Source organism: Pipistrellus kuhlii, unplaced genomic scaffold (assembly GCF_014108245.1).
Source record: "Pipistrellus kuhlii isolate mPipKuh1 unplaced genomic scaffold, mPipKuh1.p scaffold_m20_p_12, whole genome shotgun sequence".
Taxonomy (NCBI): Eukaryota; Metazoa; Chordata; class Mammalia; order Chiroptera; family Vespertilionidae; genus Pipistrellus; species Pipistrellus kuhlii.
This window is the reverse complement of record NW_023425427.1, coordinates 34,551,956-34,574,299: the sequence shown is the minus strand read 5'-3', so window position 1 is coordinate 34,574,299 and position 22,344 is coordinate 34,551,956. Positions and strand designations below refer to the sequence as shown.

At 41.3% G+C, this 22,344-nt stretch overlaps 1 protein-coding gene across 4 annotated transcripts in view; it reads left to right on the top strand.

Moving 5' to 3' along the window:
* The window catches only part of GLIS3 (GLIS family zinc finger 3), a 431,194-nt gene extending 412,094 nt beyond the window's left edge, over positions 1-19,100 (top strand). For all 4 annotated transcript variants that reach the window (XM_036433938.2, XM_036433937.2, XM_045580161.1 and 1 more), the window contains 2 exons: positions 13,434-13,616; positions 14,796-19,100. In XM_036433938.2, coding sequence (XP_036289831.1) covers positions 13,434-13,616; positions 14,796-14,932 — 320 coding nt within the window. In that variant the 3' untranslated portion in view covers positions 14,933-19,100. The remainder of the gene's footprint in view (positions 1-13,433; positions 13,617-14,795) is intronic.
* Positions 19,101-22,344: the final 3,244 nt, after the last annotated feature.

The following is a 22,344-nucleotide window of genomic DNA, read 5'->3' as shown; positions in this document are numbered from 1 at the left end:
AATTCCTGCCAATTTGTACAGTAAAGTTATTTTTATTTTTCCTTTGGTTAATAATATGATTGAGCATCTTTCCATATTTTTATTAAGAGCACTAAAGGTAGTTTAGTCATAAAAGGGACTAAGTAACAGGAACTATTACTTGGGTATTTATATTATTGATTAAGTAATTTACCTGTTCTTTCACCCAGCCAGTCAAGTTGTGTCATGTGTGACTTGTGAATGTTTTCTTAATTGGAAATCAGAAACTTATTGGAGAGAAGGCAGATATCCAGAAAATTTCTTTTATTGACTATTGTGACTTTTATGTCAGTTTACTTAAAAACAGAGTGTTTAATGAACATTATTACAGACTTAGTGCTTCTTCATTCTCTTGGGGGAATTAACGATGTTTCTGCCAGAAGCAAATGTTCTCTGTGATATCTGAAACTTATAAAGTTTAGCCTCTGGAGAATGCAGCTCTTAAAATCAAGTTAAATATATTTCTTAAAATTTTATTTTAGTGACTGTTCCATTGGATTCTTCAAGGATGAACATATTAATGGCAATCTGTGTCTTGTAATTATTGTATTTTTAGCTGGAACTTTTCTCATAAATGTGATAAGCAATTGATGGTTTAGAAGAAAAAAAAAAGTGAATAGTGGTGGGTGGAGTTTCCTAAAATAAAGGGAAAAATACCTCACACATCAGGAACATCTATATTACTGGTAACAAGGCCACTGTGTTAACAAAATAGAACAACAACCAGACACTAGGCCTGGCTTGATCTGTGCCCATTCAGATCATCTGGGCTTAGACTATGTTGCTAAACAATCCCAGTTTCTTAGAATTTCTAGTTGGTTTACTCTACAATTGTGAGTGGTCTTTCTTATCACAAGAGTTTTCTTTCTCTAAACCAGATTGTTCTGACTAAACTTTCCATTTCATTATTCTGCAAGGTCTTTGAGACCCAGACCTTATAAGATGCAAGTCTATTGAAATAAAAACATTCAGGCATTTTTCTAGATCATTTGAGTGTAACAATCAACTCCTCCCTTCCCTCATTTCACTACCAAACCCAATCTCATATCACATCCCAAAGTAAAAACCTTTTTTTCAAGGTTTTTAAATTTCCTCATCATTATGATAAAATGATTCATTGGATCTGAATTAGCCAAGCAGTTACCTAAGGTTGTTTGCATTGTGGATCTATGTTGATGCAGTATTGTTGTTTTTTGTTTTTGTTTTTGTTTTTTTTAATCAATATCACTGATAATTCCTACATTTATATTATAAGATATGTTTTATAATTTTCTCTTAAGGACAAAATTTTCATCAGTTTTTGGTTAACTATAAAAAAAACTCCACTGTAAAATATTTGTTGGATAAATACCTGAATTCTTATCATAACTTTGTGAAGAAAGAAGGAAATATATTTCTGTCTCTATTTAGAGATGAGAGTCAGAGTAGTTGATTAAGTTCTCTGACCTTGGGATGGAAAGAACACAAGATGTTCTATGGATGAGATGAGTTGTTTAATTCTCCTGTCCATTCTTTTTCCTCAAGTTTCAGCGGCCTCACTGGCATTGAACAGAAAAGAGTGGCTTGGAGCAGCAAAACCCTCCAGGTCAACTGGACAGGCCCAATCGTGTTTTCATCATCTTTCTTCCATTAAAAAAATAAAGTGATAGGAAAGGAAGTCACTTTACTTTTCTGAAACTCTGATGTATTATTGTGTATAAGGTTCATAGATCAGAATCTCTGAGCTCAATTGTAGCTCTCTCACCATCACCATTGTCACCAAAGGCCCTAGCTGTGGGTGTCATTCATTTTTTTATTCTCCACGCTCAGCTCCAATTGAATACTAACTCTATACCAGTAGGGAACACATTTAAAAGCCCCTGCCTATTCTGAGCGTATATTTAAGGGGTGATTCTTGCCAAGCCATGCCTTTGAACTCAACAGTTAGAGAGTATTCCTCTTGGTCCGTATGTGGGCAGGGAATCATTTGATCTGTTTATTTGCTGTAGCACCTTACCAAATTTTGAGATACATAATATAAGCTTAAAAATCAAAAGTTTGGTGTGCAGTGGAATAAGAGTAAGCAAGAAAGGAAAGACCCTGTAGTCCAGACACAACAACCAAAACATGACCTTCTGGTGGCAGTGGGAAGAAGTCCACCTATTGATAGCTGGAGTGGAGGAGCAGAAACAGAAGGTCATAAATTAGATTGTACAGATTAGTGATCCATGACTACAAGTCTAACAAGATTTTAAAAAGTTGGCAAGTTTCCTGAAAGCCAGATGAAAGGAGGTGACAGGGATCCTGGGACCCAGTGACATTCTTCAAGTTACACCAGTGCACTGTCCACTCTGGTACCTCAAACCCACTTATATAGAGTTCTGTACTCCTTTACTTCAAACCCAGTTTTATCGCAGTGTAATATTGTAAACTGTAGATTTTAGAGAGGCATAACAGCATGTAGCAGGGACTTAAACTATGAGGCAGAGGTTCAGTGGGGGAAGTAATCAAACTATTGGGGCCCACTCTTTGAGAGATTAGAGTGCTGGAAGATTGTAATAACCACATACTTGGATTCAGAGAAGCAAGAAGTCACTGTGCAGTGGATATAATGTGGGAGTTTGGTTACAGCTAGAATACAGAAGTCTAGGCCACAAGATCAGCATGGGATCAAAGTAAGACCAATACTTCTAAGTCACTCCAGTAAGGCCCAGTAATTTCACCTTGACCTACAACTTACTTGTGGGAGAAAGGCACTGTGGTAGGAAGGGAAATCATCTTGACCCATACCTCTTTAGAGTATAATTCATGATCACTTTATTAAAACTTTATCTCCAAGAGCCCCATGGTCAGCAGAAAGAGCTAGGGACCAGCCCATGGGAAAGAGATGCCCATTAGAAAAGCTCTTCTCCCCATTTCAAATGAAATAAACGTTTTTCTCTGTGTGTGTTTTTTTTTCTATCGGGATTTTATTTAGAAAACTATTAGATGATTGAAAATCATCTGAAGGCGTCCTTAGAGTCTTTCAATCTTTCATTTAAGGAATACCTTGTTAAACATGCATCTCTTGCTTTTGAAAATCTCTATTTTATGTAATCTTAAAATGTGCATTATCGCTGTCAGGATTCACTGAACCATTTTACTATAACTGTATATACCCACAAATGACAATTACTGAGACACATTGCAATTAGTTTACTTTGGCAGCTTATCATTTTGAGAATTTGGAAGCCATAGGCCACCACGCATTAGGGTTTTCTGTGGGCTGGGATATTTAAATGAAAATCAACCACCTCTCTTAACCAAGAGTATTTTACACATGCCTTTCTTCTCGTGTGGCCTTTTCCCATTTCCTTATGCTCCATTTCTGCACACGCTCTGCCTATTTCCATCTCTTTACTCAGACATCAGTAGCAGACTCTCTCCCCTTTTCTTCCCCACACCCTGTAAATGAGTGCACAGCTCTCATGGTTAGAATGTGGCTCACAGTAGTACATGTGAGGGACACAAGAGAAGGAGGGCACCCAGGGTGTTCAGAATGCATCTCCTCGTGGTCTGTGAGCTGGCAGCAGAATCTCTGGGTGAAATGGCCTTGCTTCTTGGAAGCAAGTGGACTTTTATAACTAGAAGTCTTCATGCTGCAGCCCATCTGAGGGCAAGGGGACAGGGCACTTGTTCCAGGGGTCAGCTTCTGAGCCACTATCATGGGGTGCCTTCAGTAGGAATGCACCCAAGTGGAACTTTAAGGGTTATTATTTCCATTATTTTCCTCTTCCTCGGTAGCTTTTTAAATGTCAGTTGTAAATAGCTCTAGTGCTTTTGCAAGCTGGTTCAATTCTGAGCCCGAAGAAAAATCTGTCTTCTTTACACAGTCTGTGAGCTGTTCTTGCAGCTTCCCCATTTATAGACTGTGTATTAAAATGAGGAGATAGTTTCTCCACTACTAATAGGGAGGAAGCTGAGAGAAGCTCTAACTAGATAAGACCTGGATGATGTTTATGGCCAAGACCAGGAACCAGAACAAATAGTGGCAATTTTACACAAGGGTGGTGAATTATGAGGGAGAAATTGCATAAGAATGGCTTATGCCCTGGCCAGTGTGTTGTATAATACTTGGTTGTAGCATGGTCCTGTGCACTGGAGGATTGTGCATTTGATTCCTGGTCCAGGAACATACCCAGATTATAGTTTGATCCTGGACAGGAATATACAAGAGGTAATAGATTGATTGATGTTTCTCTCACATCAGTGTTTCTTTCTTCCTTCCTACCTCTCTCTTCCTCTCTCACTAAAGTAAAAAAAAAAAAAAAGGAATTGTTTGTGCACTATATAGAATCTATGAATACTTCTAAAACTTTTCATGGTAATAATAATTGTTGCCATTTATTGAGGACTTACTACATACAAGGGAATGCGCTAGATGCTTTTATAAGTACTGCGTGTTAACCAATTGTGTCACTGGAGCTCCTGCACTAGATGCTTTTATAAACATTCTCATGTATGATGTTTTTCACACCCTATGAAATAGATATTTTAAAAGAAAATGAGGCTCAAGAAAGAAAATAATGTGTTCAGTGACACCCCGTTGATCAGTGAATCACCCAGGATTCAAACCTAAATCCAAGTTATTCATGCAATGGATAGAAATAAAATAGTAATGAAAACAGAAAGTTGGCCAAAAAAAAAAAAAATCTGAAATGTCACTGTTTCTATTCTTGAGGGTTTTTAGAATTTTTCAGTGATCACGTAATTTCATCAATTGTACTAATTAATTCAATGCTTTCTTCCCTAATGAAAATGTTTGTCCTTTATGAATCTGGCCTTTGATTTGGCAGTGAGGGACATCAACAAAAATGGCGAGAGTTTGTTCTCTATGAGTTTTTTAATCCCCGGTCATATGTGAACTATGTCACTAAACAGACCAGGGTTTGGCACCCAGCTCTGACTTGGTAGTTGTGAGGGTTTGGGGAAGTTATTTTAATTTTTCTGTTTCTTTGTATATAAATCAGGGACAATACTACTTAACTCAAAAACCGGGGTAAGGATGATTTTGTACGTAAATACAGTCTTCTCAGATCAAGTCAGTATTAGTTTTTTGGGTTTTTTTTTTTTCTGACAGAATTTTCGTAATGGTTTGTATAATAACACTAACCAAAACATTCTATGAAAGTCCTAGAGCAAGGGGACTGCAATTGAGAAAGCTCTGAACACAGTCAGATGTTATATGATGGCTGTTCTAGTTCTTCTGCCCATTTGTTTTAAGATAAAGACTAGATCCATGCATCATTTCAATTTCTAGATGTTTATAAGTATTAAAATGGTTGTATAAATTTTCCATTTTTCTCTTATTTGCATGGTATTATATAAACAAAGTATTGGCTATAATAGCAAGGGATTCAAAAGTTACCTCTGCTTCCATCTTTTTGTCTATAAAATGAAAACATTTATTTTAGTCACCTACATATAAGACAGGATGTCAGATAGTTACCTAAGAAGGAATCTTAAATGTTTTCTAATACTAAGGTACCACGTGAGTAGGAAGCATACAAGAAGTTATAGATTGTTCGATGTTTCTCTCTCACATCAATGTTTCTCTCTCCCTCCCTCTCTCTTCCTCTCCCACTAAAGTAAAAGAAAAAAATAATTGTGTGATTCCAGGACCTTTCCCTGAGTATATTTGAATGTATTTAATGTAACCACTATTCTTAGGGCCTTTAGAAGGTTTACCCACAAATTTACCTGTGTTTTTCTCTTTCATCTCATTGCTTTGTGTCATGGCTTACAGAAGGTATTCTGAGGGGCTGGCTCAAAGATATTAGGGGGAATCACAAAATGCTGGAGAGTAGGAGAAGAAGAAATGAGTGAGTCAAGGGGATATGTCTTCTATATATCCCAATCCCTGGAGCTCTCTGATTTGAGTTCTTCTGTTCATCCCTTGGGCTTATCCATGCCCTGCACATGCAGCCATCATATGGCTGAGGCCAAAAACTCTACACTTTCCAAAGTAACTGACAAAATTATAGTCTCTGCCAAAAAATAGTCATGAAGCTTGTAAATATACATTCTTCCTTCCACTTGGCTAGCAAACAACTGTACTACCAAGAAGCTTAGGCCCTGCCATCTCTGCCTCTGCCACTTGTCTCTGCTACCCAGGCACAGACTGATCAGCACCCCTCAGCCAAGGCTGGTCTTCAGCAAAGCTGTGAGGTGGCCTCCTAATTATCCCTGCTATCATGAGGCAGGGCCAAACAAAAGGAGCCACGGCCAACACTTCTTAAGAAGTTTTCAGAACACCCAAGCTTGTTTCTTTCCGTTGCTTTTTTCTCTTCCTACCTGGAAAGAAAAAAGTTGCATCTCTATAGATTCCTTAAAGAAAATTTCCTTTTTATTGTCATATATGTAAGAAATTATGTTACTTGGTTTCTCATTTATATGCTTATCTTTCTTTTTCACCTAAAATATACACTCCAAGAAGATATTTATCATGTTTTATTTATCATTGTGTCTCCAGCACTTGAGTAAGTGCTTAATAAACAGTTGTTGAGTGAGTGAAAGCATAAACATTGGAATGCTTATGTTATTAGAAGAATAGAGGAAAGAAAAGTAAAAAGTATCATTTACAGAGTGCTAACTCGGTGCCAGGCTCATGCTGGGCATTTACATGCATCATTTATCCATATATATATATATATATATATATATATATATATATATATATGGCTAGTATGCAAAGTGTCCCCTCAGGAGTTTGACCAGGAGACCAGGTGTTCAGTCGCTCACTATGATGTGTGCCGACTCCAGGGGGGGGGGGGGGGGGGGGGGGGAAGGGCAGTGCGGACCAAAGGGAGGCCCTGGCTGCAGCCAGAAGGCCCCGATCAGCCCTGATCACTGGCATGCATGAATTTCATGTGCCAGGCCTCTAGTCTCTTATAATCTTCTTTAATCTTCACAGTTACGCCATGGAGTAGATATTGTGAATACCCCATGTTACAAAAATACAATAGCAAAGACAGTGTTTCTTCTGAAAGGTCAAGGGGACAGGTGACTCCTGAGATTTGGGCTGAACATTTCAGTGCTTGGCTGAGAACCCAGAAACAGTGCGCTCTGATCCCACAGGGGTTGAAGGATTTTTCTCATCTGAAGATACCAAGGCATCTTGGGAAGTGAGTGCTCTTAGTATTGGTTCCGAGAACCCTCACAAGGGATCTTGTTAGGCCTGATTGGGCTATAGCCTAGTTGGAGAAGTAGCTATGGGCAATCTTCCTGACATTCCACATGTGGACTTTCTGCATCTATCCCTGATCATCACAGTCCAGGCAGTGTCTACCTCGGGAAAGGATCAGCCTCAATTCTGGATGTAGTCCATCCAGCATGGTTATGGTACCCAGAATTTGGTGGTGGTTCCCAACCTCACCATAAAGGAAAAAATAATTTTGTTTTGCAAAGCCATCTGCTATATAAACAAACCCACTGAGTACACAGCTCCTGACATAGCACTTGACAAGGTTCAGGCTGATGGGATTTCTCTCCATCCATGTGAGTAAGCAGTTGGGTAGAACCTCTGTGTTGACATTATTCCACCATCACAGCTTATCCACTCCTCATAGTAGTGGGTGTGGTGACCTAGGCTCCCAGTCTTCAGGGAAGTGGGTGACACATTCCCTTTTGCTTCTCCTACTTCCAGAAGCAAAATTGGTTTCTCCAGGAGAGCTGAAATGCCCTGGAAGTTTAGCTTAAAAAATGTTCATCAGCCCTCTTGAGGGGTTGAGAGTTGGGTGAACATTATTTACTTATTAATATATTTTTACTGCAGTACTTTCCAAAGATTGAAATGGTAAACTTGTGAGGAAAAGATCAATATAATATAGAGTCTAATATACTTCCCTCTTGAAGGCCAGGAGTCTAAGAATCATTATCTGGTTTTTAACTCTTAGTGGGTAATGCATTTTTTCTTCAGGAATTAATCAGAAACATTCCTGAAACACAGTCTGCTAACCCTGGGAATGAAGATTGCCCTAAATCTTTGCTGTGCTGTCCAGTACAGTAGCCAAGAACCACATGTGGCTGTTTAAATTTGAATTAATTAAAACTAAATTAAATGTAAAAGTCAGTTATTCAGTCCTGCTAGTCATGTCTCCAGAGCTCAGTTAACCACATGCAGCTACTGTATTGGATAGTGAGATAGATCATTTTCATCATCACAGAAAATTGTATTGGACAATGCTTCCCTGGAGAATTCCCTTCTGTTATCATAGTGAAGTCACACAATTCATTTCTCCTCTAAATTCTCCCATTCCTCTTTCACTTTGGGAAGGAAATCCACACCCAGATTCATGGGGCTGCTCTATCATCATATGGTCAAAGAAATGACCATAAACTCCCAATCTAATCTATGAGCATATATAGACATCAAAGATCGTGACAAAGAGGAATGGATTTTAAGAATGAAATTTAATAATATGTGAAGCTCATAGGTAATGTTAGGGGACAAAACAGGATAAAAAACAATATGTATAATATTCCAGTTTTGTGTGTATTATCTGGCTATATCTGAAATGTGGAAATAAAGATAATTTTTTCCTATATTTGTTTATACTATTCTACATTCTCTAGTTGGTACAATTAATTCCAAATATTTTTATTGTTAGAGAAACAGGTTCCTTTTTAGAAGAAAAAACACACTTCCCAAAATTGACAAGAGGAGGAATGATCCTCCTTGACCCTTAGGATCTACAGCTTGGGTAAAATCAGCTTATCTGCACATTCCTCCTCACCACACTCCATCCAATTCCCTCCATTCTTGGAGGTAGCATATCTTCTGAAATGTGGGAAGGATGGTTTTTATAGCTAAATAGGACACCTAACATTTATTATCAACATAGATGCATGAGTCTATTGTTAATGCTATTATAAATGTGTGTGTGTTCATTCCAACTGCATTATCCATCCCCAAGGACAAGGTATTATCCTTGATTTCCTCAGTCTGTCCAACAGTACCTTGACCAGCATTTGATAACTACCATTGATTTACTGACTGACAGATTGGCTGACCTTGCCATTGCTCTTAGGTTTTATGCTCGTAGAATGTGTTAACATCTTTCCTCATTTTGCTTTGGGTCCGAGAGGTAGTGTTTCTTCCAAATGTACTATGTGAAATCCAACAGCTGGAATACAGAAGCCATTCATTAAAAAAAATGAGGTAGGCTCTTTCTCAGTTTGTGTGTGTGGCAAGACCCTAATAGAATTTTTTAAATTTTCATTACTTTCATGGAAATAGCACTGGGAAGAGGATATGTTAAAACTCTTTGATTTGAGTGACCACAGTCATCCACACCAGTGTTTTTGGCATCTCTAGTAACTGGCTTCTTGGAGGGAGGGATTTCATAAAGAGGATTTTCTTTCCCTGAGTTGGCTGTGAGAGTGATAAAACATGCTTGAGGGTCATTCTGGTTTTGAATATTTCTCGTGTCAGCCAAGACACCCACAGGCAGGAATTACAGTCCACTCTGCCCTCTCACTCAGGTCCAGATGGACAGGGAAAACTGGGAAGCAGAGCCCAGAATGTTGGGCTTAATATTTAACTTTGGTATATTTCACTACATTCCAAATCTTTTATACTCTTACACATCAGAACCCTCCAATGTAGATTGAAGCCATATGCCATTTCTGCTGTTTCGTAGAGGCATGAGAGAAGACTGGGAAGAGGATGAATTGGTTTTCACAAAAGGCAGGTGAAAGTCTCTATCACTACCTGACACACCTGAATGAATCATGTCCCTATTTGGGGAAATGAGGGAGTTCAGTGAAAAATGTCTTCTCTTCTTGGAAGAATAACATTACACTAAGGAATACCATCAGGGGATTTATGGGTGATGAATTTAAGCAGAGCAAGCATAGGGATAAATAGCAAAAATTACCTATTTTACTCAATGAAGAAACATGACATTCTAATAAACCAACCATGGTAGATCCTGGTCATGTTTTCCTTCTGGTAGGCATGCCATGATTGCATGTGCTTAGCCACCAGGCACTCAAAGTCATGGTCAGTTTAAGGAACTCCCAGACCACAAAGCTGCACATCCCAGGTTTTTCAGACCACTCAGACTTGTTGCTGTTTTGAGCCCACACTTGGTGAGTGAAGAAATCAGAATGTGTGTCAATTAGTGCGGGACCTGAGAACAAACTTCAGCATGAGGTATATGGCTCAGGTCCTCAGAGGATAAAGAATGGTCCAGAGAATTATGCCTAGGAACTGAACATGAGCTGAATGCCCGTTGCTGTGCTCATTCTTACATTTTGTTATTTCTGGAGTACTTACTGCCTTTTTTTTATAACGTTATTTCTCTTATTATATTTATATTTTTATTTTTAAGAACTATATTATTGTGGGATAATTTTACATTTTCTTTTTCTTATTTAGTAAACATACATTGTATAAATTACATTATTAAATAATAGTGGCCTAGTGCAAAAAATTCGAGCACGAGGTGGGTGTCCCTCAGCCCGGCTTGCACCCTTTCCAATCTGGAACCTCTTGGGGGATGTCCGACTACAATCCGGGACTACTGGCTCCTAACCACTCACCTGCCTGCCTGCCTAATGGCTCCTAACCACTCTGTCTGCTGGCCTGCTCACCCCCCAACTAGCCTGATCACCTTCAACTGCCCCTCACTGCTGGCCTGCTTGTCCCCAACTGTCCCATACTGCCAGCCTGCTCGCCCCCAAATGTCTCTCTCTCCTCCCCTCCCCACCACAGGCCTGATCACCCCCAACTCTTCTCCTCTCCTGGCCTGATCGTCCCTAACTGCCTCTTCCTCTGCCCTGCCACCATGGCTTTGTCTGGAAAGACATCCGGAAGGTCTCCCAGTCTAATTAGCATATTACCCTTCTAGTAGTATAGATATATAAATATCAATCATATAATTATAATATTAGGTTGTTAAGTAATATTTAAATATTAATTTAATTTTCATAATCATTCAGTGAGGTGTAGATACTATGTTTATCTCCATTTTACAAATTGGAAAACTAAAACACTGAGAGGTTAATTCACCAAGACTACACAATTAGTAAGTAGTTGGGCTAGGTTTTGAACCCAGGAAATCTGGCTCCAGAGTACTTGCTTTTCATCACTATTAAAATTCAGAAAAACATTAAAAAAAATACATCTATACATATGCTGCCTTGAAGTCTATCCTATACATAGACTTCCACATCATGGAGCCTAGTCTTTCTATTCGACTTTGTATCTTGGCTTTTTTCCAGGTGAACCTTATAATAGTATTTTCACATTATTAAAATTTCCTTATAGCTATTCTTTTAATGGCCACTTAATATTCCCATCATGTAGAGGTACCACTACTTGCTTAACCATTCTCTATGGTTACCCTTTTTGACTCTTCAGTTTTCTATAATGACAATTAGCACCGTGATGACCATCTGTGCAGAATTTCTTTTCTCCTTTGTACTATACTTTAGGATACATTCTCAGAAGTAAAATTGTCACGTACAAGAGTATGAACACTTTTCGGGTTCTAGATACAGGTTGTCAAATTTTTTTCCAAAAGATTTATACTCTTTTGCCATGCCTGCAACACTATGCAGAAGTGACTTCTTCACCAGTCTCACTCCAGCACTGAGAATATTAGGAATCTTTACTAATGTGTTAGGTGGAATATAGTATTTTTATCATTGTCTTGATTTTTATTTCTTTGATGGCTAGAGGACTGACAGTTTGTCCATGTCGGTTGATCAATTATATGGGTATTTGAGAGGTCTGTTCAGGTGGTTTGCCCATCTGTCTGTTGAAAGCAAACAGAAGCCTTTGAGTATTAAAAAGAGAAGAGCCAATAATTTTTCATTCTTTCTTCTCCTCCTACTCTAAACTACTACCATACATTTAATGTTACCCTCAAACCTTATGGGTAATTTTTCTTGATTCTATATAAAGTAAACAACTATCTGCTTATAAAGGATATTATTATTTTGTTTTCTACTATGAGTGTACCCTGTGCATAAAACTGCCCTACCCATGTATCTCGATTAATAAGCCTCTAGGGGGTCAGCCTATGTCTTATGAGCAGTTCAGCTCATATCCTTTGGTAATGCTCCTAGTAACCATAGAACAGGCCTTCCTGAAATGAGAAGAGTTGTGAGCATGCCCGGCTGGTATGTCAGTGCGCCCTAGTTGTATTGAAAGAGAGCCAGAAAGAACCCAAATAGCACCTCCCCTACTTGTTGATTGGAGCTCAGTTTTCTTTAACCAAACATAAAGTCTTTCAATCCTATGAAGAGGCAGTTCTAATAAAGGGAGGCACAAAGGGCTAGGGCCCAGTGTTCATGGGTTAGGGTTAGTTCTGGGTTCTCTATCATTTAATGTTCGTGGTAGGGACTCTGAGGTACTTCCTCTACTAATCCCTCATTTTTTTCCACCAAAAACAGAGTAATGGTATTAATAATAACTTACATTTATAATGCACTGTTAAATGTTGTAGATGGGCTTCCTTATCTAATGACTTGCCTAATTTTCACAAGCATACACAGTGCATAGACATTCACATTTTACGTTTGAGGAGACAATGATATGGAATTTATAACAGAGCTACAACTCTCCCTTCAGTAAAGTATCACATGATGATTTCATTACTTATTTTTTAAAGCATACTGTACTCAAAGAAAGTAATCCATTATCCTAAATTTATAGGAGGCAAAGAGGAAAAAAGAAAAGGAAGGTGTGGAAGATTATAGAAAAGGACCACATAGAATCCCAAGGAAAACTCTATTAAGTGACCTAAAAAACTGAGAGAAGTGAAACATGATTAGCAAAATGTTGGTGATTATTTTAAAATATTAAGAAATCTTTCCACGTATTTCTTCATTATGCTATTTGTTCACTTTCAGTTTTCCCATTTGTTGCAAATATCAACAACAATAATAGTTGAGTAAATTGCAGTAATCTAACTGTGGGATGCCATATACCTATTTAAAATAATGAGGAAGATATAAACATGTATGAAGTTTATACATTCACATGGAACAAGTGAATGACTAGATCGCGGTTGCCTTTAAAAAAACAAATATTCTTCAAATTTTTACTAAGTGTGAAAATCAGAATATAGGAGAAAGGAAGGGTAGGAAGATGCTCTCAAAATCTAGCCTGGGAAGGAATGTCTCTTGAAGGTCAGGCCTTCAGGTTCCAGGACTCTTTGGATAGTCTAGGGAAAGTAAGATGCCTACTAATTTCAGGTACCAGAGCAGCAATAAAAAGTTCATAAGCCAACAAACTTTGAAATGCTTGCTTAGGAAGTTTTACAGGTGAGCTTAAAAGTTAAAGGCATTTTGTCACATGAATCTAGGCTGAGTGAGGGTCTAGCTGGGTTGGAATGATCTTTGGAAGTTGTGCCTTACAGTAGCTCAGTGCTGTGCTTGCATTTCAGGATTTTACGGGCAGCTGCAGACATTCTGCCCCCCACACTACCCTGACTCCCAGAGGACCATGCCACCCAGCAGCTCCTGCAGTGTGGTGCCTTCCTTTGAGGACTACTTGGTCCCCACGTCCATGGGCCAGGCTGGTTTTGATGTTTTCCACAGAGCCTTCTCAACTCACTCGGGCATTACAGGTGTGTTGGAGTCTGACTTTGGAACTTGGGCAGACTGGCAGGAGAAACCAGTTGAGTTACCTGTGAGTGGCTGGGCTAGACTTGACCCTGCACATGACTGCATCAAATCCTGTTGAAACCACCTCTGAAATGTCTCTCTTCACCCTCCTCTTCAGCCCCACTTCCACCACCCTAGTCCAGGTACCATTGTGTCTCCCCAAGACAACACAGACAGCCTTCCAATGAATCTCCCTACAGCAACTCCTGCCTTTACCATTCTGCCTTAATGCTTCCAAAAATGAAGGATAAAATAAGTATTTTTTTCTGCTCAAATACCTTTGTTCCCAGTTGCCTAGAGAATAAAGTCCACTTTTTTTTTTAATTATCTTTATTGTTGAAAATATTTCACATGTCCCTCTTTCTTTCCCCATTGAGCTCCTCTACCCAACCCCTGACCCCCTCCCAGGCCTTCACCACACTATTGTCTATGTCCATAGGTTATGCATATATCCATACATGTTCTTTGGTTAATTTCACCCTACCTCCACCTCCCCACTCCCTGCCTTCCCTCTGAAATTTATCAGCCTGTTCCATGTTTCTCTGTCTCTGGGTCTCTTTTGTTCTTCAGTTTATTTTGTTCATTAGATTCCTCATATGAGTGAGATCTCGCAGCATGCCATTCAAAGTGCCTATGAATTGGGCCTGATTACATTTTCCGGAATTCCCTCACATATGTCTCCCGACATGTTCTCATCTCAGCTTTGCCACCACACTTGGCCCCACATGCTCCTTTCTTTCTCTTTCTCTTTCTCTTTCTCTCTCTCTCTCTCTCTCTCTCTCTCTCTCTCTCTCTCTCTCTCTCTCTCTCTCACCTATTTCCTCCTTCTGGAATACTTTGTGTGTGTTTTTTAACTTCCCCTCCTGTAAGAATCCCATCCTTGACTCAACTTTAATATTACCTTTTTTTGTGTGTGACCACCCTCACCCTTCCACAGAACACTTCACTTTTACTAATACTCAGCTCATACTTTGTGTCAAGACTTATATTGGCCATCTGTCTGCACCCCATACTTCTCTTCCACCTATGTGCCTGAGGACTGAGACCTGCTAATGGGGCTAGGTCAACATGATCGCTCACTGGACCCCAGTGGGCATGGCAAGGTGAGGCAGGTGTTAACTCCTGTGTTTGCTCTCTTCCAGTGTACGATTTGCCTTCCGGTTCCTCAAGCCTCTTCGGAGAGTCTCTTCGCAGTGGGCCTGAAGACACCACGTTTTTGCAGATCAGCGCTGTGGACCGCTGTCCTAGCCAGCTTTCCTCTGTCTACACTGAAGGATAACAGTTCCGCCGGCCTCCACTACCACTGGCATCCAGAACCTTTTGTTGCTTGCCGCCTGTTGTGTTCAGAACCTCACAGACTGCCTGAAGAGGGTGGCGACTGAGTCAGTGGTGTCTGTGAAGTCACAGATGTGTCCTGGAAGGCAGGGCTGATGGTCAGAGCTGGGCTTTGTGGGAATGTTTTCGTTTGTTCCTTGTTCTCTCTGAGTTTGCTGGTGACCAGCAGGACTGTCATTTCAAAGGGAATTTAGACTCTCTCTCTCCCAGATACCTGTTTCTTCCTGGCTGTCAACACTCAGAGGACACGGATGAAGTGATGTGCATGTGAAAATGTAGTGTGGGGACTACCCTCTCTGAAAACCCTAAATAGAGAAGTTCAATGCAAATTGCCAGAGACACAGTGTGCTCCTCCTCACTGCTGGCCAATGCCCAGCCAGGCATCCAGGAACCCCGATCTTCAGCATAGGGTTCAGCATCAGCCGGCATTCCAGTGAGCTGGCTGCCTCTCTTTCTCTCTTCTATATTCCCATGCTAACCAGTCGCTTTTCAGTGTTTCTCCAAAAGCAAAGTGAGGAAGTTCTGTTAAGTACAGGCCCTTGAAAGGCACTACAACTTGTTTTATATTCCCAAAACCTGTCTTAGTTCCTTCATTTTAAAGACTTGTAATCTACTTCTACTTTAATGGAAAAAAAATATTTAGAAGTCTATTCTTTGGATGCAAACTATTTTAATCACCCCAGCTACATACATTTTGCCACAGCCTTGTGGTTCTGCCTGGCCACACCTCGCAGCACCTGTGAGCACTCCTGGAATGCTAGTGTTGTACATAGCAAAGGCTACCTGAGGGAAACGGGGTGAGCACACCCTCTTCCCAGTGCTGTAGCAGGAACCCTAGCAGGTTAGCTGTTCAGCAACTCCACCTCAAAGACCTTGTTCAAAATAAAAGGTCACACGACTGGTTCACCCATTGTCATCCATTGCTTCTGCTCTGGTGCTCTGCCCAGGGACGTGCTAGATGTGAGCACAGGGACTCACTGAGTTATGTTCCTAGGTTTTCTCAGAAAACCAAACTAGAGATGCCCTCTGCCATTATTTTGCACAGCCTTTGCTCACCTCCCTCAGGATATCTTCCATCTGTCTGTCTCTCCCCTGTGCTTATCTCTCTCTATTTGCATTGTTCTCTCCCTCTCCGTGAATGTGGTTCACCTATCACCATCATTATCTGACCATCAGCTGTTAGCAAGGTCCCGTCCCAGGAGGGTAGAGGAGACAGTTCTGGAAAGGTGGGCAGAAGAAGGCAACCTTTTTTTCTGAAATTCTGCTTTGAGGGCACTGGGCCATTTGATGTCAAGCCTGAAGAGGAAGCCATTTCCCGTGGCACCTTTACAAAGCTTTGCAAAGATCCTGAGTCTCATGGCCCGGGCTATAATAATGAGCCCAACCCCAGACACCCAGTAACTTTGGACATTCCAGTACTGCCACATTTCATGCTTTTTTTCTCTTTTTAAAAATGTTTTCGGAACAACAAAGAAACAATGCTGTTTGTCAAACAGAAATAATTACAATCTCCAGTGAGATAAGTACACAGTGTGGTGTCAGACTTGGGACCCGGGGACAGGTGTATCCTGACAGGTGGGTCCTCCCAGTCCAGCTGAGCAGTCAAATATATAGTATTCGGCCTGCTGTAGGATTTCATTCAAACATGTGGTAGGATGAGGTGAATAAAGCACCACGCATGAGTCTGTTTTCACAGAGCACCTGGTCAGGCTAGTTCTCTGACCAATGAGCTCTGATCTGGGAAAAGCCATCGTGCAGACGCCCAAGTCTGCAAACGGGTTATTCGCTTGACAAACACCTGCTCTACTTTATGAGAGGATGCCTGCCTGCCGGGCTCCTTTTCCAGATGAGCCCTCAGACTGCAGGGAAAGTGTTCTCCTCCTTGCAGATGTGGTGGGGTGTGTCCCTTTGCCAAAGCAAGGACACACGCATCCTAACACTGGCATCCCTCCTGGTCCTTTGTCTCACTCTGGAAAGAAAGGAAAGCTTCTAAGAGAGACAGTCTATTCATTCTAATTACTGAAGCCTTTATGAGGAACTCAAAATACATGTTATTTTTGTGATGAGGAGGAAAAAAATTGAAAGGCAAGGTGGTTATTGCAGCTGATGTTGTCACCCCTGCCTGTGGCTTTATATAAGTTAAAGGTGAAAGAGGGAAGGAGGACGAAGCCAGAAGCTGAGCCTCAGAAACCATGGATGCCATGTCCTCTGGCTGGAGGGGATGCTCCCGTGCCAGTCTGTCTTCCCCTGGCTTCAGGCTGGTCCTGCCCCTCTCACGCTCCACTGTGGCTGGAGGGAGCCAGGGCGAGCCAGGCCTCAGGAGCACCTGTAGGCCCTCCTTCCTCAGTAAAAATTGGGCGGCCCCTTAGGAGGCATTCCTGTTAGCAGAGGGCATGCAGGAAGCAGGGCCCAGGGCTGCCTGCAATGCTGAGAGCCCTTCCCGGACCCTCTGTGTTTCCTGATGGTGCAGGTCTGAGCTTATGGCCTCAGGACAGGACACTCAGGTTCTGGCTAGACTCTGCATTCTGTCCTTAGGTCCCAGAATCATGCCTGACCTTACAATGTGTTTCTTGCTTGCTTTCACATTGCACAGGATTTACATATGTTTTCATTATAATGTTCGTAGCAGTGAAAATGGAATGTTCAAAAATTTATTACCTTCCACTTTTTGGCCTTTTAGTCTTGACATGTAACCATTTTCATTAACATCCAAACAGAGATTGTCATTACTCTTTTTTTTTTTTTTAAGTAAAAACCAGTGCCTAGGAAAATACACGCAGCCCAAAGCTAATTACCCTATTACATAAAAGGAAGAAATCAGTATGCCTAGAGACATTTCATTTGCTGCATTGTCTTCATTCCCTAAAGGGACTGCATCAAAGTGTCAGTTGTAATTCAGCCTGGGATCAGCTGTTAAGTATTATTTAAATATTTACTATCTGTCCTTTTCCCATGTTTCCCCCAAATTACATAGGCTATTTTAAAATAGACGGTAGGTCTTCAGTGGCTCACAGCAGCGTCCACTGGTGAAACTGAGTGTTGGTTTGTTCTTGAGTTTTTACATTTCCAGATATTAAGCACATTCACGCACCAGAATGGAGGTAAATGTTCATTGCCCCACCCAGGAACCTCGACTGTTCAGTTGCCTTGAAGTATTGGGAATAGTGTTTGTAAACGATTTAATTATTTGGTATTTTATTGGACTGTTTGACTATGTCATTTTATAGCAGCATTTTTTTTTTTTTAATGGCACTTTTTGTTGGTGGTGTGGAATTTCTGCGGTTCCTTTTTTTTTTTTTTTTTTTTTTGCAACGGATAAAGCAAAAGAGTCACACCACTCATTGGAGAAATAGTGAGTGTAAAAAAGAAGAGATTTATTTTGTACAGACAGCAGAGCATCCTGTGTAATGTTGCTGACATACAGCACTTTGGGGGGGAAAAGTAGAAATCTGTTTTCCATAAATCACACAGACTCTTGTATATAGTTATATACACTCACATAGAGAAATGAACTGCATATATCATACTGGATATGGGGCCGATCTTACTCTAAGGGCACATCTGGTGCTTATTGTCATAAATCTTTTAAAGAATTAGGTACACTTTTTTTTTTCTATTAATATGTATAGTTTTGTGATTTGTCACAGTTATGTTTCATATAATCATAAGTTATTTTGTCTTGTTTCATGAAGTCCTTTTTTATGTCAAAAGTAAAATGAAGATTTTGTGCACTTAGTACCGAGTAAAACTGGAAATGGAGGCTATGCCCACGGCTTGAACCCCTCCCTCAGCATGTCATTCCAAAACACAATGGTAACAACTGCTTTTTGTTTGTTTGTTTGATTATTTTGTTTTGTTTTACCATCAGCCTCCTTTATATTGAGATGGTAATTATAATTAAAAGCAGCTGGTGGGAGAGGGCGTGTCCAAGGCCAGCTTTAAAATGCTGCATTGCTCTGGGCCAGAGCTGCAGCCTGGATTTAATTATAGATATGAGGATGGAATGGCAGTAAAAATGAATGTGTCCCTGAATCCTTTACATGTTGGGAGTGTCCATAAATAAAACATGAAGTTTTATTTCATCAGATTTAATTAAAGCTTTTATACATGTTTTATTGGTTATTCTATTAATCCACTTCACAAACTGGATAAATGTGTGCCAGGGTTTGGGGTTTATTTGTGTCTTCTCCGTGTAGTGCTACATCATGCTTCAGAAATGCCTCGAGTGCTTGGACCTCCAGGTGATGGGGTTTCAGCGTGGGGTGGGCGTTTCCTGTCCAGTTTTTCTAAAGCCCTGTAGACAAAGACACAAGCATCAGCTCCAAACTGACCTTTGAAATCCCCTTGTTTTTCTGAAGGAGAAAGGGGCAATGACCATTTCCCTGATATCTCAGCCTGTTCATTTTGCAGGCTTTGGAAGGCCACCTGACCCACCTGCTGTGATGACCTCAACTCCCATCCGTGGGATGGAGGGCTGGGGCGGGGGGGGGGAAAGAGGAAGTGGTCAGGATATTTTCATATCTGGCTAGCCTATAGCCAGCTAGCCAAGCACAAAATCTAAAAGATAATCACATTATCTCAAGGATCATGCTTATTAGAACCTTGACTGTTTTCTCGCTGCCGGTTTAAGACCAGAGAATTACATTACAGGAAGATACAAACCAGAAGGGGTGATGGCCTCAGGCACTATGGCTCTTCTGCTGGGGGACAGGTGTGGTTCAAGGTTTAGAGATGGAACTAGTGCTGATTGAGAAGACACAAAGAGCTTCTCTGCTCCCTAAAAGGAGGCAGCTGGTGAGAAGTCAGTTAGCCCAACCTCGTTAGAGAATAGTTTGCTATAACTGGTAGAGTTGAAGATACACATACATAGCCCTCAATTCAACAGTGCTGGACTTTTGCAGAAGTCAATGATGGTTCAGATAAAGGAGTTCATTGCAGTGCTATTCACAACAGCCCCAAACTGGAAATGACCCACTGCCCAGCAAAATGTAAAGTGAATAAACGAACTGTGCTAAAGTAGTACAATGGGATACCATGCAGCAAGGATAATGGCAACAGAACTAGAGCCACATGCAGTAACTCAGGGCCGAGCCTCAGACCACTGAAAGGAAGCAGCAAGACACAAAGCAAATATCGTATTATTCTATCAATATACAGTCCAAAAACAAGCGAGATTACAGGAGTCCCCCACATCCTAGGCTTCACTTCCCGAAATTTCAACTGAGGTACAAACACATTAAAGGGAAAATTCCAGAAACCATGTGTTTTCCACCCACGGGGGTGTGGAAGAGGGGAGGGGTGCGGTTCAAATCGCACGTTGTTCTGAGCAGCGTGAGGAAATCTCGCGATGCCTCGCTCTGCGGGGACTTACCCTTTAGTCCAGCGTCTCCACGCCACTCACGCTCCCTCACGCCTCACGCCTCACGCAGCGTGGGAGTCTCCATCTTGTTTACCAGGCTGCCCAGGTGTCGCGGTGTTTGCCCGCAGGTCACCCTAAGTTTGCTGAGCAATGGCTCCCCAGCCCAGCCCCTGTGTGGATCGTGATGCCAGCGGTTGGGATGTGCGGCAGAGAAGCACACAGCGCCGGGTAGGCGTCGTCAGGTGCGCAGGCGCGGCCTATCGCTTCACCACAGCGTCTTGGCCTTAACTCACTGGTATCGTTGCACATCCTGAGAAGGTGAGTCTGAGCATATCACAGAACTCTTATTGCAGTATTTCGTTATAATTGTTCTCTTTTATTAGTAGCAGTGAATACCTTACTGTGCTTAATTTATAAATGAAACTATATCATCGGTACGGATGTGTAGGAAAGAAAGACAGCGTAAGTGGCATGATCTGTGGTTTTAGGCATGCCCTGCGGGTCTGGAACCCGTTTCCTGTGGGTAAAGCCGCACCGCTGTATGGGGTTGAGGTGGTCAAGTATTAATAAAGAACAGCAAGGAAGGCATTATCAAAAGCCCGGGGCCTGATGGCCTCTGTTCAGGAAGAAAGAGCATGTGGAGGACTCGGAGGTGATGACCAACAATCTTTTGTTTCTTGACACACACACGCACACACCGTAAGTTATACTGGTGTTTGCTTTGTAATTAACTATCACCATGTACGTGTGTTATACTTTCTTTTTTGTGCAAATATTGGTGACGAATAAATCATACATGCCCTACTTTCCAAGGGCCTACAAACTTCCTGCAGAGGGCCTGGTAGGACAGGAGTTTCAGCTGCAAACCCTGCCATTGTGGCTCACAACGGAAACACACAAAAACCTTCCGTCACCTTCTGCCCAAACTTTACTTATGGACACAAATGTGAATTTCCCATAGCTTTCAGATTTCATGAAGTGTTTTTTCTTATTTTGATATTCTTCTATTTAAAAACACACAGCGGCCCTGACCAGTTTGGCTCAGTGGATAGAGCGTCGATCTGCAGACTGAAGGGTTCCGGGTTCGATTCCGATTAAGGGCATGTACCTTGGTTGCGGGCACATCCCCAGAGGGGGGTGTGCAGGAGGCAGCTGATCGATGTTTCTCCCTCATTGATGTTTCTAGCTCTCTGTCTCTCTTCCTTCCTCTCTGTAAAAAGTCAATAAAATATATATATTTAAAAAAATAAAAAATAAAAAAACAAAACAAAACACGGCAACCTTAATTCACATCCTGGGTAGGAATTTCAAAGGGTGGGATTTATCCCATAGGCCGCGGTGGGCTGAGCCTAATCAACTGAAGGAGCAACCCCTGGTCGTTCCCATAAACACCCCCCCAAAGAAAATGCAGTCAGGAGCCCCTCTGACTATTCTTCTGCTACACTGGGCCCTGTTCCTGGAGGGAATTCATGAGTTCCGTTGATTAAGCTTTTCTTTGTTTAGATGCTGGGTTCTGCTTCCCAGGATACAGATGAATGCTTAGAGCCTCAAGTGCCATTCGATTGTACCTCTGGATTTGAGGTTTTTAATAAAAGGAGCTGGGCTCAGAGAAAATCTGTGAGAATTGGAAAATGAGCACCCATTCTTTCCAAGCTAACCAAATATTTGCTAGATCTTGGCAGCCATAGCCAACCTTTGCCTCTGAAATGCTGAGGGGTTATAAGTAATGGGAGATTTCATTTTTCTCAGGCCATAGCTCTTGTGAAAAGCCAGAGCTTCCCCTCAAAACCTGCAGTGTTCTCAGGGCACAGAGATTTGGGGTTTTATGTTCAAAGATGCCACTGAGAAATGGTTGGAACAGAGTCGAGGGGTTTGGATCGAGTTTGTGCCCCTCCACCCAGCAGGAGAGCTGCTTCACACCCAGGCATCGTCTCTGGACCCTAGTTTCCCATAATGCCTAGCTCCCAATTCCCTAACTTGGGGGTTTGTCAGCCTTG